Source organism: Pipra filicauda, unplaced genomic scaffold (genome assembly GCF_003945595.2).
Source record: "Pipra filicauda isolate LSUMZ 115617 unplaced genomic scaffold, ASM394559v2 scaffold256_size1097316_pilon, whole genome shotgun sequence".
In the NCBI taxonomy this organism is placed as follows: Eukaryota; Metazoa; Chordata; class Aves; order Passeriformes; family Pipridae; genus Pipra; species Pipra filicauda.
In genome coordinates this window covers 298154-317550 of record NW_024104372.1, presented here as the reverse complement: position 1 = coordinate 317550, position 19397 = coordinate 298154, and the positions used below count along the sequence as shown (strand labels likewise).

Genomic DNA, 19397 nt, shown 5'->3' with positions numbered 1-19397 from the left:
AGCCCAGGACCTGCCTCCCCGCCTCTATTCCAAGTGGAAGGAACAGCTGTGTGTGGCACAGAGCAGCCAGCCCCTGCAGACAGAGCTGGTTTCACTAAGGCTTTGTACCCCAGCTAAACCAGACCTGTGGAGAGCCCAGGTGACTCAGGTGTTGTGGTGCCCTGAGGGCTTCCAGGGCTTCCCTTGGTGTCTCTCCTGCTGCACTTCCCATATGCAAAATGTGCTGTATCCTATGAATCCCTGAAGAGAGCTCTGTTTTAGCTGTAGGGTGAACTGAGGATGTGTTTAAGTGGGAACGCTGCCAGACCCTGAGAGCTCTCCCTGTACCAGTTGTGATTCTGCAGTGAGATCAAGTGGCCCTCCTGCAGCTCATGCTTTGATCCCACTCATATCCCTGTCCATGCCAGGATCTAACTGCTGATGAGCACACTCATTCCTCTCAACAAGGCTCTTTTAAGCAAAAATAAGAGCAGAAAACAAAGCACACACACCACAATAAAACCTCTGAAAACATCCCCCCTTTTCATCTGTGAGGGAGTGGATCCAAGAGTTACTGTTCTGCTCCACAGCCAGGCACTGAGGTTGCCAGCAGTCCCCATCACCACTACAAAGCAGCCATTCTGCACCCCAGATATCCTGTAATGAAATTTGTGATGAATTTGTAACCTCAGAAACAATAATTTATTGGAAGTCACACATAAACAGACAAGTATTAAAAGCAGCAAACTCTAATTTACATGGGCTGTAATCAGTTTATAAATAATGGGGGTGCAAAGACTTGGACAGCCAGGTCAGAGCACAGGGAAAGCTACTTGGTAGCACTGGTTTGCAGGTTCCAAGGGGTGGTATTTACAGATTTAAAACTGCTTGGATGCCTTTTCATACAGTATAACATTAAAACAGGGAAACAGTCTCATGAGCTACAGCTCCACTGAGCCAAGTTCTGCCTCCATTTATACAAAATTCATTAATGCAATCAAAAGCAGAATCTGTCCCTTAATCTTTTTTAAATTAAAAATTGAATTTGGATCCTAAAGCCTAAGCTCAACTTGATAGCAGATGCTTGTACAAGGTATTCTCAGGTTCAAGCCAAATACTGGCTACATGATCCAACATAAGTAACCTGTAGAAAAACGATCAACACACTTGCAGGAATTTAAACCAGAATTGCTGGCTAATCTTCAGATGTCCCTTCAGAAATCTGTTTTTAACTTTAGTATACGCAGCCTTTCATCTCCAAGAACTTTATACATTCCAAAGCTGTGTCTTCAATGGATTTTGATGAGCCAGCGAGATTTGCAGCTAAGTAAGGCATCACTCCTGATGTCACTTGATTGAAGTAACACACCTGTTTGAACAAAAAATGAGACAAAAAAAGCCTGTGGATTGCAAGAGTTAGCGATTTTTTGCAGAGCCTAGATGAGCATCAAAGTTTTTATGGATGTGAATAGAAACACACAGTGCTTCTGAAACCAAAGGCAATAATTTGCAAAAAGCATGTCTTTTCACAGCACTTCAGTGATCTCAGTGTCCTCACTGCTCTCAGATCCTCAAGCATCTGCAGGTAGATGTACAGAGCAGTGCAGCAAGAAACATGTATACCCTGTTAAATATACGTGTTTTGTGAACAAAGCTGTTGCCTGAAAATAATAATTGCAGCCACTGAGAGCTACTGAATATTTTCAGAAATGTGTTTTCTTAAATGGAAAAGTTTGGGCCTTCCCATGGAAAAGAACAAGAAAAGAACATTGTCACTCATCCAGAGATGGGATTCAGATTGTGTGATTTCTGGCATATGAAAGTTAAAGTTAGGAATTTAGTCTGAACTATTTTCTATGGACTTCCTCTGTAGTCAGTGAAAAGAGATGGACACCCCCAGAGACCAGTTTAATGCACACCTTCTAGAAGTGTGTTTTAGGAGTGAATGAATGACTCTGGAGGTGCACAGCAAGCTAGGTGCCTAGTTTAGACCTCATTCCTGACAGACAGATTGGCCAAAGTTGGGCAGGGCAGGTTCCACACAACCAGACTGGGGAAACAGACACATTTTTTGGTTTGTATTTTGCTGTTGCCTTGACAGATTGTCAGTGACATGCACAGGTGATGCTCCCTGAAGGGAGGCAGAGATGAGGCCTCAGAGCCACTCATGGTACAGGAGCTGCTCGTGCTGGTGTATATCTGGAACCCGGCACAAAGGACTTCACTCCTGGAGAACTTCGGGGATGGGGGCACTGCCCTGAGGGTCACCGACCTCACAGCCACGGTGTAGGGTTCACTGTGGGCAAGAGGAACCATCAAACACTTCTCTTGTCCAAAAAGATACACAGAAGTGACAACATACACAGCTGTACCAAAGGTGTCCCTTTCATATGAAGGTAAATAAGCTCCTGTGTGTTCACCTGTACTTGTTGAAGGGCTGGGCTCTCCTGGGTCTCACTGAGGCTTTATCAGACCTCTGTGGAAAGCCAAAGAACAACCACTCACAAACAACATGTCCTTTTTTAAATTTATCCTGCTCTCCACAACCCATGTTTACAGAACAGCTCTTACTAAGAAGCAGCCCCAGCAAAGGTATTCAAACTCATTCAATCCCCTGATGTGAGGTTAGAAAGCAAGCACAGTACGGAACACTGCCTTTTACTGTTACCTTGAAGAATTTCTGAATATAAGAAAAGAAATTGAGACTAAAGAAGGATAAGTAACACCAAATGGTCCCATTTACCTGTGTTTCATTATGCAAGAACAAAAGGAAATCCAATAAAAAATAAAATAAAAAGCAGTGGATGTTAAACTGATCAAGAGACTTGGCAAAATTTACAGGTAAAATAACTGTGTGAGGTTTCAAGCACTTCCTTGAATAAGAAGATCTCCAGAAATATGTTGAATGGGACTACAACGTCAGTTAAAACAAATAACAAGACAAATTCTCAGTTCGGTGTCTCAGCTCACTGACAGGCCTTCTGGGACATATTTTTTCCCGTTTGGAATTCTGGCCTATTTTCCCTCTAGACAGACCACTCCCAAAGAGTCACCATCAGAGAAGCAATACTGGACTATGCTGTAAATTTGTGATGATCTGGATTTACTTCACTGCACCTTCATGTCGCAAAACAAATCCGGTTGTACAAACGCAGGCACCAACATACTAATCTAGTTTCTTAAAAAATAAAATCTTTGTCCCCCAATGACAGGAGAAGGTCAACAGAACCCAAAACTGTGGCCTTTAAGTGCTCACAGTGAAATGCAAAAGCCCTGCTCACTGTGGCTTGCAGGGTTGCCTTTGAGACACGAGAATCACAAAGTCTCTGGGTTCGTAGCCCCTTGTGGGGGGAGACATCACATAATATATTTTCTCCTCTTCACTCGCAGCCTGTAGGACCTCACAAGTCCTGCAAATACATGTAGCACACACACACAAGCCCTGATGTATGCAACAGCATCCCCTTTAAAAAACCACAGTGCAAATGTGTTCCATCCTAACATTAAACCTTTGATTTTCACATTCAGGCAGCAAGGGAGAGAGAGGAATAGAGAGTGAAAAATTTAGGTTTTCTGCAACACCTCATTAACATGGTATTTCTTCAGATTTCACTTGTTACAAGCCATCAATTCAGTAGAGATTGTATTTTTTCAAATATCCCTAAGTTTCCACTTTCACCTGGTAAAAACCTTTCACGATGGAATAATTACCTGAAAGTGCTTCTCCTTTAAGAGAATATTCACCAAAACCAACTGGCATCATATTAATTCAACTCTAATCATTATTTTACACCATATAAGGTAAATAAAGACCCTCAGACACCTTTTACAGCAATTCCAAAACCCACTCCTTTTCAGATACATTTTAAAAGATTTTTTTTTCTGAAAATACACATTTTGAAGAACCCCATTTCTTGATTTCTCACTTTCACTGTAGAATGAATCTGAGCATCCGTGTCCCAAACGACACAAACATGAAGGAATCCAGAGTCTTCCTTAATTTTCACAGACAGCATGCACAGTATATCCACCTCAAGTTATATGCAACTTGAAGTTCTTACTAGCAACTTTTGGTTTTTGTCACTTTTAACATACACATGTCTAGGCATGGAATTGTGTTCATTTAAGAAAGGGGTCACCTCTGTCCCATCCCTCTCTTTTGACAGTCCAGGGCACCTAAAATTTGGAATCAGATTGAGTATAAACCAAATTTTAATGTAAAAACCAAAATCCACACTTTGACTAACAAATCTTTGATGTCAGCTTCTTACAACAATTTCTTCTTAACTGGGTAGAAAAGTGCCAACATCTCAGGAAATATTTGTATCAGAAAGGGTTAGTTGTCAGTGGATTCAAGGCCCTGAAGAAAGGCAGGTTCTTACAGGAAATGTTTGTCCCATTGCTGGCGCAACGTGAAGTTGGATAGAAGGTAAAAAGCCAGGTCGGATGGGATCTTCACCTGCATTTCAACCTTGAAAGGTAACGCATCACCCTCCTCAAAAGTCCATGTTTTTATCTGAAAGAAAAAGTGAGCACGTATTGAAAACAAAGAATGACTGCATGAATATTTTAAGATTTATAAATGTTACAGATTTAGGACTTCAGCAGATTTTCTCAGGAGTACCCCTGAAATACCAAATGCCTTTGTCCATACAAATCAGCCACACCTTGGCCTATGCCCCCTTCCCCTAAAGTGACTCAGCATTTCTCTTTCCAAAATACCCTTTTTTCTCTTTTCTCTGAAGCAGAGCACCCAGAATCAATGATATATGGGAAAACTATTTCAACACATGGTTTTGCCTCTCTTGCCCCACACTTGTAGTATCTTGTCTTGATTATTTGGGTCTATTTCTAGTCATAGGCCTAAACCCTAATATTAAGAATTCAAAAGGAACAACTTGTACATAACAGTGCACACACAAAAGAAGGGTTGGGCACATTCCATAAACCCTGTATAATGGACCAAGATGGGTAAAAGAGAGTACTTAAGACTTAGTAGGCATTATTCCCAAATCACTAGAATTCCTTATTGTTTGTGTCTGCTCTTACTCAAGCAGCTCATCGACCAGATGCAAGCACATCTCAGCAAAGTTTCATAGCCTCTGATGTGCAGGAGGTCAGACTAAAGTACTGCAACCACCTCTTCTTGCCCCCAAACATCTCTGGATTTACATGATTTCAAAGTGATCTGCCAGTCACTAACCCTATTTCAGAAATCCAGCCTTAACAGATATCCGATGCCTCTCAATGGTTTGGGAAACATGCCCTGCAACTGGGTTAATACCAAGTTTTCTCAGCTACATGATCTTGCTGCTGGTTTTCTTAGCAGGATATTCCTCTATTAGAACTGGCTTACACAAGTTTCCTTGCTGATTTTGAGTTTATAACAATAGTAGGTGAACAGAGAGACGCTTTGCTTTCAGACTTCTGTAATCTTTTAATAGAAAAAGGGCTGGAAGAAGAATATCTGTAAGGAAAATCATGAACAGGAACAGCCTCAAGTGGCCTTTTGAGGAGACAGATAATATGGTATATATGAAAAATATGGTACATAAATTGCTGTGCGACTGGCAGTGTCCACTTGGAACTATCACAAGATAATGCCCTGCTGCTTAGAAACCTCTGCAGAGCTGGTGAAGGCAGTGTATTACAGATATACATACAGTAAAACACCACTTTTCCTCGCCCAGCTCTTGTGGTGGAGCACAGCTCAAGTGGCTGTGCAGTGACTCCACAATGATGCGTCCTGGTTATTTCCCATCTTGGTTTTGCTGCCAGGTGCATCAGTGCTGCTACGTTGTTGTAACTCAAATATGCCTGAAATGTAAGACACATGTCTGAAAATGAAGGGGTAAAAGCACACTTCACTAAACACTGCAGAAATGAGATGCTCTTTTTTTCTATCGTTACCCCTCAACCGCAAGCAAATGTTTATTTTTCTTATAAGTGAAAACACAGCCTAGTAGTTTCTGAATTAAACTTCCAATGGGTAGATTATGTGCTCACATGGCTGTTGGCAAAGCAACCTTAATTAAAGAACAACAAAATACTACTTTCAGCTTCTGCAGTTATAAAGCAGTGCAGAAAAACTGTTACCACCAGGGAGATAACACAGGCAACCTCTCAGACCACTAAATTAATGGTTTTGTCCATCTTCTTCCTAAGTAATTAGAATCTACTAGAAAATTAACCTCTTCTTTGCTATCAAGCTGTGGTCCATCTTGGCAATTGCTTTACACAGCAGGCTCAGAGCAGAGAAAGTGCAAATATATCCATTATTTATGCTTGGCTACAGTGGGTGGAGTTCTCATTTAACCACCATATAAAGAGAATACAGCCTTAGAGTCTTTCATGGCAGGTTTTAATTTCATAGTAAATAAATCTTAAGTAAGCCATTTTTATCAGTGTGTGCATGTTTACAATCCTTGTTTTTCAGAAAAAGAAAAATGCTGCTTCAAACAGTGGTGATGCCTCTGTTAACAGCAAATCCCTTCCTGCATTATAAGTCTCAACTACTTATTTTTTCATGTAATGGGAGTAGATGAATGAAAATTTCTGTGAGATCTTAAATGCAATGAAAATTTAGCCACAAAAACTGGACAGTGAAAAGTTGTCTGTAAGTCCAACTAAATTCAAGTTCATCACTATTCACTGCGTAACACAGGCACAGTCTTACACACCCAAAAAGTCTAAACCCCACCTTTTTATGCACCTACAAATTACCTGGTTGCTTCTCTCCCAGGGTTCAGAAGGTTTGTCTCCTTTAGCAGACAGTATGCATTTTCTAAAACACAATTAACGAGAGAAATAATAGCATGAATTGGTTCTTTACACTTACTTCTATGTACACTAGAAACTATCATTTTCTATAGGCTTAAGTGTCTTCTAAATACAGATATTTTATCAATTTTTGGATGCAATACACACATGCAATAACTCCCTTTTTCTTTTCAAGGAAGATGGAGAAACCAAATAACCTGTAGAGCAAAGTAATTTTCAGACAAGTAGCCTATAATAATTTGAGTGCATCTGAAGCAAAATTATTTGGAAATTTAATAATATAACATCATATATATATTAAGGAGATTTTGATTACTTAATAAATGATCAGGTTTTTTATAGGATGGATTATAAAATTAAGTTTTCAAAACCAAGTCCTCCTTGTAGCCCAGCTATACCCGGTTAGACGAATTCTCCTTCGGGCAATAGCTCCGTGGTATCTTCTCATACCATCCTTCATCAAAAGTAAACCAGACAGTCACACATCTGATTATTTTAGAATAAAGTCTAAAAAAAGACCACTAAACATTATTTTTTACAGATTAACAAATGCCAGAGAAATAATACAGGCAAGTAAAAAACTGTACTTTATACCTCACCTTTCCCCAGATTAACCCAAGTTTATTTTTGGCTTGGAGATATTCCCTTAAATTTGAAAAAACAATGCGAGAAAAGAGTTGTATCACAGCTGCTCCCTCTTAGTGCTTTTTGGTCGTAAACCAGTGGCAGCTGGACAGTGAACCACACACATTTTACTCTTTCTAAATGTGCCACCACCAAATAAACTATCAATCCAGTTCCTCATCATCAGGTGTCCAAAGTACAAAGAAAGCATGGAAAAATTTTATTTTATTTTTGTAAAGTCAGTTTTTCCTCTTGGAATAGCCTGCAAAGTGCATAGTGAACTTTACTGCTTCAGTTAGTACTGGGGACACCTTGATTTATTTGTCTAGTTGCCATTCTATAAAAGATAAGATCTCTGATGTTAAACAATCATTTCATTTCTGCTACTGCTGGCTCTCTAAAATTCTTCTAATTGGAGCAGGAAGGCTCATGACAGGTGACATCACAACAAACAATTTAACAAAGTATTCAACTGCTTCAAGTGCTTCATGAACCACTTTCAGGGCAACACATGCTGAGATCTTCATGTCCAAGGGACTGGAAAGCCCACACACATCATGGGATTTGTTTGATTCCTCCACCCTTTTTTATTAACTCTATTTCTCATCTTTGTGAAGGATTTCTAGAAATAACTACCAATACTGTAGAGTTTCATCTATAGTCAGTGGAAATTTCATAAACATACAGACAGGTGGAAAAATCTCCAAAAAGCAGATTTTTCTTCCATGTCCTGGTTGTAGTGATGATCTGTTGCACACAGAGTGTGCTGGGCTGGACCACAGCACCTCAAATATGCATCCCTGCTGCCCCTGTGATGAGAGCTCACCTCTGTTGTGGGTTTGACTTTGGGGAAGGGGAGCAGCTGTCCTTTGTCATTCACAGCACTAAAGATGAGGAATGCACTGTTAATGTGCCGTGGCTGGTCCTTGATCCACTCCTCACAGTCATAATCCTCAACACGGACACCAACCTCCACACTGAAAGAAAAGTTTATATTAATTATTGAACTACTTCAAGTGGTGCAGAAGGAGCCCTGAGAAATGCTAAAAAGGACTGCTGTGCGCCCAGGTACGTGTGACTGAAATACCTTCTGTAGCAAGCCAAATAAATTACTCAATCTGGACAGACACGTTTCAGAAATAAAATAAAAGATGGGAGTAGCTAAGTAGAATTAATAAAAATAAGCAATAAAATAGAAGCCGGATCTGCCAACAGATGTCAAGATGGGTAAACTGGAATATTCTGAAGAATCACTGCTCTGGGACCAAATGAACTCTTGGAAATCCATGAGTTTTAGAGGAATATTTAGTGACTGCATTTGCGGGAGTGAGATTTGGTTACAAATTATCTTTAAAATGAAAGTCAGGGAATGCATTTTTTTAAAACTTCCAGTGAGAAAAGCAAAAAACTCCCACATATAGATAGACAGTTTTAGATATAGATACATCCTTCAAAGTTCCAGCTGAAAAAATAATTAATTCAGGAACACAATCCTCCTGGATTTCAGGCTGAAACCTGAAACACACAGTTTAGGCTGGTGCTGGAGAAGTCAAGGAAGACAAACAGATGAGGAACTTCACCTGTTCTGGAAGGTGTTGTTCACAATGGTGTTGAAGACGAGGCGGTCGCCCACAAAGGAGGGTCCCCAGAACTTAAACATGTTCACTGATTTCAGGACAGGGTATGAATGACAAAGGCGGCTGGGAAATAAAGCAAGAGAGAGAGCAAAACACACAGTCATGCTGAGGAACTTCCTTTGTTAGGTCTGGAGTGGGAAGGGATTACAGCAACAAGGTTTGCACGACTCAGAAGGTCACTACATTACACTAATTTACTCCATAACCCACTGGAATACACTGACCATGTTCAGCTCCAAGAGCACGTAATTTGAGCTTCAAACATAATAATGCCACTTATGTCAAGCTGTTTCCTTTTCAACACATTTTACAAACACCAATTAATTCTCACTGCTTGATACTACCCTCTTTCAGAGCCAGACCATGAATCTCTTACCTACAGAGTAACCACTTATTTCACAGAGTTTCATTAACCTCTGTATGCATAGGGAGTACATAAAATTGCCAGATCATAAAGCCTTTGAACAATTAAAAGAAACCTGAGCAGAAAGTTTGAGTACCAGAAAGAGTGTTCACACAAAGCAATGTCAGCCTATCTATTCTTTTTAATATTTGTACTTTCTTTTTGCTTGTTTGCTAGACACTTTCTGCTGGTGTGATAAGAAATAAGAATAAAAAACTACTCGTTGTTGCCAAATGCAGTTTGCGTAAATGGGATCTAGTTTGCAAGCTCTCTGGAGTGGGCAAAAATTAGGCTTCTTCATCAGTTCTAAATGCAGTCAAAGCCCTTCACTTTCTACTGGGATCTCTGTGCATCACACAAATTGGGAACAATACACAATAATGCCATTTATTCTTAGACTCTGAAAAAACGTGCTGCTCTCAGTGAGAAGCCCATGTCCACATCTGAGAATAGATTTTTCATTGTGCATCTTTTAAACTTGAAAACACAGTTTTGCAGCACTCCTAGCCTTTAACTGAACCGCACTTTGAAAACTAATGTACCAGTATTGTTAAATGCACATAATTATCTGTACCTAATTAACTGACTGGTACATCTATTTAATAGCCTAATACATTCAAATGACTTTGTAATGAAATTAAAAATAACTTGCTCTTCTGATTTAAAATGTTAAACATTGATTTTATTTACAATGTTAAAAATGCAAACACACTATTATTGAAAATAAGAGAGGAACAAAACAGAAATCTGGCCTAAATATTCAATTTTTCATGGCAAAGTTTGCTCTGAATGCTTTTACTGCAAGTGTAAGAAATAAGAAAATACGTATCAAGTTCTAACTAATATTAATAATATTCAACTGTTTTATTTCTATCTTCAAGATTTTCATGTATTGTCAGTCAGAACAAAGGTGGTGGGGAGGGGAGAGGGCAGAAGGAAGGTGACTAAACTTTAAAATGCCCTTAGAATTTCTTTGTCAAGGGTTATCCCTCCTTTTCCATTCTTCCATCAGAGTTTGCAGCCATGCCAACTCTTATGTCGCACCTTCAAAAGTCAGGTCTCGCTCTGAGTGGCCTCAAAAAAGATTCACAGTGAGACCAGTTATCTCTCAAGTAAAAAACTACAAAATCTCTGTTTTCAACCAGCCTCTGACACTAGTTATTATTCCTGAATTTTTCAGCATGATAAATCATATTTGACATTCATTAGCTCAATGGAAATTCGTTCAATACTCAGTTTGCTGCTATTTTCCTTCCCTTTTTAAATCTAAATGTGACTCTCACTAGGTAAAATTTACCCGATAAAAACAGGTAAATATTTTGGGTCATATTACGGCAAAAACCTGCAACAATCCCTTCAAGCCAATGGAGCTGCACACTGGGGTAAGGCCAGTGCACTGATGTTACTAAAACAAGCTGTTTATCCAACCACTACAGAAAATCTGTTGTTATTAGTACAACTACTGACTACAAACCAAAACCACATGAATAATGAATGGCAAAGCCATTTAATTATTAAAGGTAAAAAGCGAAAACATATCTAACATCCCTGCAGTGAATTAGGTCACTTGCCATGCAAGGAGGATTCAAACTGAAACTTCAGTGGTGCTCACAAAAAAGTTTTGTGCAGTGTCCAAGAACAGGAAGGGAGAAAAACAACGGTTTGACTCCAGGAGAGGAGGAATTAAATGATTTTATGACTAGGCCACACTGAGTAGCAGTGTCACAAAAAATACTTTGTACTTGGCTTCATCCTGATTTAACAATTAATTTTGCTTTTAAACACTGCACCAACCAAAAGGAGGGCAAGTTTCGGTTCCTGCATCCAGTTCTGACTTTCTGCAGAGATTCCCAGGAGGATAACACAGTCTCTTTGCCCTTAGGGTCTGTATGCGCAATATTTGACTCTCACAGTGGTTGTGGGAGCTGTACCACATAAATAGTTCAAGGGTCTCCTGGAATGTGAGGAGGAAGAAAAGTTACAAAGGTCTGGGTCTCTATTCTTCATGAAATAAATCCCTGTGAAAGCCTTAATATCTAAAGCACATCTATTTAGAACCATATGCAGAGATTGTGGTGTAGGAAGTACCTTGCTGAAATACTCGCCACTGTCTCCATCCAAGCCATGATCTGGCCACCAAGTGTTTCCATGATGGTTTGCATGAGGACGCAGGATAAGCTCAATACTCTGTACATGAGTAAGTTCAATTGAAATTGCATCTTCCTCTTCAAAAGTATCTGAAATATGGCAGCAATGCATCAATGAATTTTTTCAGAAGAAAATGCACCCTATTACTGAAGTGTGCATTTGCTTCAGGCATCGTGAAAAGAAGAAAAACAGAAAGACACAGAAGAACCAGAGCCCTGTTCATCACTTATTCAAATGTCTTTCAAAGACTTTGCCACTGTGTGTGATTGGCACCTGTGCAAATGTGTCTAATTAAGGTCAGAGTATGACATGATTATGTCAAACTTGTTACAAATCTTGTGATTACCTGAGACAACATACAACAGACAAAAGAGAGAAGAAGGATCTGGATCACCTTCCATTGTCTGAGCATTTCCAGTATCACTTTCAAATGTTTAGCCATACATCCTCACTCTGATCTTTGTTCTTCTCAGTGGTGTTTTGTAGGAACAGATTTAGGCACGAGATTATGTCAGTTATTTTAAAAGTGCTAAGGCTGCTTGACCTGAATGGTACTTCTGACTTTCACCACAATTAACTATCTTTGTGATTATATAAATGTGCGGAAACACGTGACTAACTTGTACTTTGGACCTACTTAAGTTGTTGCCTAAGATCCACTCAGCAGACAAGGATCACTTTCTGGGTATGATTTGTACCTATTTTGCTACCTAGCAGCCTTTCCATGAAATGTTTTCTCCTCTCCCCTATTTTGCTTGTAAGAAGGTGAATTAGTGCTACAATAAATACCCTTGAAGGAAGTTTCCAGGAAATGCAGTGGAGATAAAACCCATCAACCTCTGATTTGTCTGTCAGGGTATTCAACTGTACCCTGTGAGACAATTACCATTGAGACAAATATCTTCTTTGCTTATAGCAAACAAGACTCTTCAGTTCTACAAAGTTAAGACTAGAATCTATGTTTACAACAGGTTTAATCTCTCCTCAGTAAAACCTCAGTAAAAGCCTGTATTATATACATGGAGTACATTTTCAAAATACCAGCATATTTGCTTAACTGCTGGGAATAATTTCTTTTGCAGGGGAACATAGCAACTTTTGAGCACAAGTCTCTTCAAGAACAGAAATTACTGTCAGAATAAAAGATGAACCTGTTTCTTGGTTCAGCTTTTCTAATTTGATCACTAAGTGTTTAAAAGATTTTTTTTACCTGTTTTGACACCCATGTTATGAAATTTTTCCTGCTTGTTGGGAATGATCTCAGGGCATAAACATAGTTCTTAGTGTTTTCTTCAAATACATGGCCATAAACCTGAGAGAATTTTATCCCTCTATCTACACTACAGTGAGTGTCACAGGACTTTATTACTGCATTGCAAAGTTCTGTGTGAAGGGTTAAACCTCGCAAATGGAAGCTAGGTGAAGATCTGTATTTCACATCTATTTAGTGCATGAATGGCCTTCAATCCTGCAATTTTAAATTTGGAATTTCTGAAAGACAAAGAAATGCCTTCACAAATCTGGCACATTCTTTTCTACATGACAACACAAACCCAAGGAGATGTTTTGTCTGCTTTTTTACTCCCTGCTAGCTGCCCACAAGTCTTTTGTTCCATCTTTTATGCAATCACCTTCCTTATTACTCTCCTGCATTAGGTTTTGAAAGATCTGGAAATAGCCTAGTCTGATTCTTCTCCTCTCAATAGCCAGGTTGTGCTCCAGGTGGTCTTCTGCGGACAGAAGCTTTACAGGTTCTAACTCAACCTATGCAAATGAAAAAGAAAAAACCCAACAGTTCTTAATTTCACAATCATAACGAAGTGCACTTTGAACTTAGAATGGCATCAGCATTTTCTAAAACCTCTTGCTTGTCCAAGATGACAAGCACAATAATACAAACAAGCACAGAATTTAAAGTTCGAGAGATTCTGCATTATCCTTTCTAGATCATTCATTAAAACTTAATGACAAAGTGCTTTTAGCTTTTAAATGCAAACATCTATGAGAGTACACAGAGTTTAAGACAGTTCTCACTTAAGAAAAAAAAGGAAAAGAAAAATTAATATGAAGGTTTGAGTATTGAATTTTTGAATTACAAAGTTAATCAGCGATGTAAGTGGAAATTCCCATGTATGTCAGTTCAATGACAAACTGATAACAAATATGTACTGGCTTAAGAAAATTATTACATTTGGATAATTACAGCACAGGTGTCACTGAATAGTCACTTGTGTCATTTGTCTACAAGGTCTAGGCTCAAAAATAATGCACCAAGCACTGCAACACACACAGAAATTCAACATTTTGTGTCTTGCTTTGGTGCTGCTAACGTTTCTCAGCTTTTGACCTCAAACCCTCTTGCCATTTCCTTGCTTCCTTTCTAGTTCTCATCAAGAACTTCCCATCTTCTTCCAGATGGTCCAAATAACAGATTAAGATGGTGGGTGCACAGTGGTTCTCTCTCCACAATTTTAGAAACAGTTGTTCAGAAAAGTGAATTTGGAAAAAAAAAAAAAAAAGTTCTTTAATTTCTCCAAGACTTTGTGAAGGAATTTGAACTGAGCTCTCAAACTCCCTCTGGGACATTCCTGCTTTAAGTCTAATCTTAGTTAATCATCACCAATTTATTCCTGAATTAATCTCCCTGGAAATTTGGGCAAAAGGTAAACACGTTGATTCCATGGGTATGATATCAAACCAATAATAAACAATTCTTACTTTATACTCTTTCAGTGCTTTCAGGGAAGCAATTTGGCCATTAGCCTTTCAGAGACAAGTTGGGCTTTAGTTCTGGTAAAACTGTTCCAGTCTGTTTCTTCTGCAAATGGTAATATACCATCGCAGAAGAGAAAGTAGAAATGACTGGATATATTAATGGCTCATGGGATGACTCTGCCAGCCTCCAGTGGATGTTAAGAAAGCAGATGCACTGTCATAACATGTTCAATGAGACAGGAAAGTCAGGTACACGATTCTGGTCACATTCAAGAAAGTAGAATGCTACATAAAAAGGGATTTTGTTAAGAGAATCTGAGGAATATTTGGCCTTTCTCACAAGAAAACTTTAAAGGGACTGTGCCTGTCTGGTACAACAATGTGAAGGCCAACAGTACCGTGACTGATTTCTAAATACCTCCAGGGAGCCAAACACTGGGGAGAAGCAACAGTTTTCATTGGCATGAAAACTAATTAATAAAAATGGCAAAGAGTTAATTTGGATTGCAAGCTAGCTTAAAAATAACGCCTTCTATCTGAACAGTGATGTCTGAACAACCTCCTCATAAGGGGAAGCAAAGGATAAAGAAACCCCACCCTCCCATCCTTGCAGGTTTCAGAGTTTATTTAGATCAGCCTCTGAAAAGGAGAGAGACTGTGGAGTCTCTTTCAGTGCTTGCCTCTCTCAATATTGCACCCCTTACTACAGTTCTCTGAAAAACAAATGTGCAAAAGAAAGTGGAAAAAATAATAATAGCAGTAGCAATAATAATAGTAATAGCCTAACAATTTCAGAGCAGAGAATTCAAAACAAAACAAAATGAAACAACCGCATCTATATAAAGTCTGGACTTTGTGCTCTTTTCCTATTACTGATCAGACTATAACAGTATGACCATTTTCACTGGGTTTCACAATCAAGAAAGTTGGTTTATTTCACAGAAACTCAGTCACTTCAAGCTTAGAAGGAAACTGAAAGAATACCTTTCCAGCACCAACTGGTTTGGCTACATAGGTTCCATATGCCACACTCACAGTTTTTTCAACATTAGTCAAAACATCCTGTACTGTAACCTTGATGCCAACCTAAAAGGAAGGAGAAAATAAGGGGTTTTATATCATTGTCAGCTGAGACAAAATGGTGCAGCTTTTATCAAATTTATCATGTCCAGTCTCTCCACGTAAAAGGGAAAAGGTAAAAAACTGCTTTGCTATCACTGATACATCTTTGAACACCTGAGAATATCACACCGTTCGCTGAGCTCTGAAGGTTTTTTTAGTACAACCACTGTTTAGCAAAATAAAACACAGGAAAGACACTGAGGTGCAGTTTTATGGATACTTCTATCCATTTACTTGTGTGCCATTTGGAATCCCCATTTGAATCTTTCTAAGGTCTGTATGGGCTAAGAGGTCTGTCTAAATGTACAAAACACAATTAAACACTTGAAGATGAAACACTGTATTTGTTCCCATGCCTGATGTGCATCGAAGCTTCTGATTTTTTTCTAATTTTTAGAGCCTTTTTGAACACATTCTCTGTGAGATGCATTACTCCTGTTAATATTAATGGAATTGGACTCAGGCACAGTGCAGAAAAAGTACCCCTAAGGTTCTGATTTCAATTCTGATTTTCGATTCTTATTTCCAATTTTCTGATTCTCAGTTCTGATTTCAAGTCACTTGGCAATGCACTGCATATTTGTTACAATATGAAGAGTAAGAACATATTTACATCTGATTTACCTATTTTTGTACCAGAAGTTTCAAAAATACTTAGAACTCCACCTATTCAGTGCATCTCATCTAAAGGCTGCTTGGAGGCCAACAGCTTTGGACTGGACCAACACCACCTACCCCAATACAGCTCCCAAAGACTTCAGTTCTTCAGGGTCCAGTTTCTACTTTGACATTGATTATTCTCCAGGAAACATGTAATTATAATACTTCAAAACCAGAGTTTCATTACACGGCGTTATTGTTTAAATACCTGCACAGGTATCTGTATCAAATAAATCTGCATGCATGTCTGCTCCCACCTTTGTTCTATTCCTTCAATATCATTGGGAATAAGAGTGGTGATCTCTTACCTCCATGCTGGTTCTGAATGCTCTGTTCACTTTTGCTTTGATGGTAATAATTTGTCCCACCCTGTTAAGAATAACACCTTAGAGAATGCAAACATGTAGCTTTGTAAGGGCTTGAATGGGCCTCCCTATCTATTCCTAATAGTGAAGAAAATCTCATTAATCACTTGGTGTCTTCCACGTTGCCCTGAAAATTCACTGAAAAAGTTAATTTTTCACTGTTTTCAGTTTAGCACTGTTACTCACCAGTCAGACTTTGTTCATGTTCAATAAAATTAGAGTTACTCAGAGAACTGCATAACCTTTATGCTAAAATTGCTTTTCCTTGCTGAGTAGACAGAGGAGAAAAATGGTCAGTGGAAAGAATCAAGATCATCTGCAGGTACACAGCCCTTATTAGCTTTTGAAGAAGATATTTAGAAGCAGTTTTTCCATTATTCATTGCAAAGAAAAAGCACAATCATTAATGTAATGGTTCTCAGCTGCACAGCTCATTTTCAGAAAGGAGAATGTTCAGAACAGTAACAATAGATACACAGGGGCAGAAATCACAGAACACCACACTTACACCTAAAACTGCCAGAAACTTAATAGAACGAACTGACTATGATTTGCACATGGAACACTAACGAAATTTAAATAAGTGTAATTTAAAATTAGATGTAGTTGGAAATCAGTACCATTGAGCTGCTGCGTATTAAAAGACAAGGAAGAGGGATTTACTTGTTGTCATGGCATAAAACTGAGTTCTGAACTATAGAGAGTTGTGGAAGTTTCTGTTTCCAAGTCAACTGGAAAGAAAGAAGCACAGAAGACTTAATCCTTACAGAACATTTAGTAACTTGAGTTAGGTAAATAAAACCTTACAGTAAGTCACTTACAAAACTTCTTATTCATTTACTAGAGGGAGTGGCAACAGCTCTGTTACTTATGTAAGATGTTTGTATAATCAACTGGATCAGGCATAATTTAGGAATTTGCAGGATGCTAGGGATGACCTGACACTGAAAAATAATTTGTTTAGCTACTCCACAGTTACTAGATTCTAAATTCTTGTAAAAATGAAATATTGATGTCACAAGTGGAAGAAGAACTAGAGATGCATTTGGAAACAAATATGGAAGGAAAAGTATTTTCAGTATATTTCAGAAGCTCTGTTCTGCTCTCAGGAACAAGACAGGAAATTGCTCTGAAGCTACTAACTATGAAGTATTATGCCTAAAAGAGAAATTCTGATTAGTTTTCACAGACAGGATTTTTTTCCTAAGGGCGAAATGAAAAACACAGAGCAACAGCAGGCAGGACAAACACTTCAATATTGCAAAACAGACAAAGAAATGCTCTTTTGGGTTCTGGATTTGATATGATTATGTTCTCTTCTCTGTCACTTGTTCTAGTTCTCATCCTAACAGCCACTGCTCTAAAAATCATAAGTGTGAGTGGATGCTGATTTTACACTTGGACAGCAAACTGTTTTAAATTGACACCAGCTGTACCTCTGACAGCCAGTGTTGCTTTTGTTTACAGCCAAGACAACTGCACGTGCATTAGTCTATGCAACCAGGTCTATTCCATCTAAGCTCTCCTTAATTCCCAGATTACAAGGTGTAAAACACATACAAAAAAACCAAAGTAATGGCTTTAAGTTAATGTAAAGACATGATTTAGGAATAAAGGTGCTATTTCCTCTTATAGTGTCTTTTATCCCTCTGAAAATCATGAAAAATGGTTAAAACAGGTTAAGTCCTGTGTTATCTTGTAAGAGTCAGCCAATTCAGTGATTAAGGAATGAAAAACATTTCTGGTTTTTCTACAAGAGCTGAAAGAAAGAGATGGTAAAAAATAAACCAAAAGAGCACTTGCAACAATACAAACATTAATACAGTAACTTTTATAGGTATACACTCCTCATTTAACAGAGATACCTAGTGGTCTGCATCATTCAGTTTCACTAGAGCCAAAGACACCATGCCATAAGTTTTTCATCCTGGCTGCCAAGTCAAAGTAACAACAATTTATTTCTGACCTATGAAATCAATCTGTTTTCTAGGTGGGGCAGGTTATCACAGGTAGAAATGAGCAATTTTAGGACTTAGCCCTGTAACTCTGGTGAGTTCATCAGTCTGCTCTCTCTGATTCTGTAATTTGATCTCTGTCAAGTAAGGATCTCTGGAATGAAAACACCTGGTTTTCATTCAGCTGGTTCTGTACCTGGCAGCCTCCTCAAACTGTATGTCAGCCATGGACACTGTCATGCAGGACACACCAGCATGTTTCTCAGTTTCAAAAGAGACACGGGGGCACACAGTTACCACAAGGCACATGCAGTGAGCTATTCACCTGTGTACTTGAAACACAGAGATCACACAGAGCAGATCCCAGTTCTTCCTGTGAACACCAAAATGCAAGTCTGCAGTGGGACCCTTAGAAAAAAAGAGAAGCTAAATAAGATTAAAATTAGTATTTATCATGATTTCATGGTAAAGGGTATTCATATTGAAAGGTAACATCAGGAGATGAGACTAGATGATGACAATGATACTACTCAGTTTGAAAATCTCTAATGTCATTCTCTAACAATGAATGTTCTGGTAAGAGAGCATTAACAAGCATGTTGCAGGACAGAAAGAGTCAAAAAGTCTTAGCTTACAGAAATCTCAATATTCTCCCTCAAAACAGTGTGTCATTAATATCAGCTTGGGTAAACCAACATGTAAGTTTTATGACAGCTGAGGATTTTCAGATACAGGAGAAAAATCTGCTCCCTTATTAGCATGGTCATAGCAGTGGAAAGCAGGCAAGTACATGTCCTCAGCCCTGTACCAAAACTGCATGGATTAAATAAAAGCAAATGCAAATAAGATTTTAAAAAATCAAAACCAGTACTTACTTACTTACTGTAAAATATTTTTACCAAAATTTGAACTGTGTTCTTCATCTCCCTGGGATGCATTTGGTTGTGAAAAAGAATGCAATCTTTCCGGATTAATTATGAAAGTTAATCTGAAATAGGTAAATATTTTC

At 38.6% G+C, this 19397-nt stretch overlaps 1 protein-coding gene across 1 annotated transcript in view; it reads right to left on the bottom strand.

Moving 5' to 3' along the window:
- Positions 1 to 658: 658 nt before the first annotated feature.
- ACOT12 (acyl-CoA thioesterase 12) overlaps positions 659 to 19397 on the bottom strand; it is a 19591-nt gene continuing 852 nt past the window's right edge. The window contains 15 exon segments of the mRNA XM_039382117.1: positions 659 to 1349; positions 2150 to 2275; positions 3261 to 3389; positions 4362 to 4495; positions 5710 to 5796; positions 6703 to 6763; positions 7158 to 7213; positions 8210 to 8360; positions 8964 to 9083; positions 11512 to 11562; positions 11564 to 11660; positions 13203 to 13335; positions 15271 to 15372; positions 16377 to 16437; positions 18585 to 18654. Coding sequence (XP_039238051.1) covers positions 1214 to 1349; positions 2150 to 2275; positions 3261 to 3389; positions 4362 to 4495; positions 5710 to 5796; positions 6703 to 6763; positions 7158 to 7213; positions 8210 to 8360; positions 8964 to 9083; positions 11512 to 11562; positions 11564 to 11660; positions 13203 to 13335; positions 15271 to 15372; positions 16377 to 16437; positions 18585 to 18654 — 1514 coding nt within the window. The 3' untranslated portion in view covers positions 659 to 1213.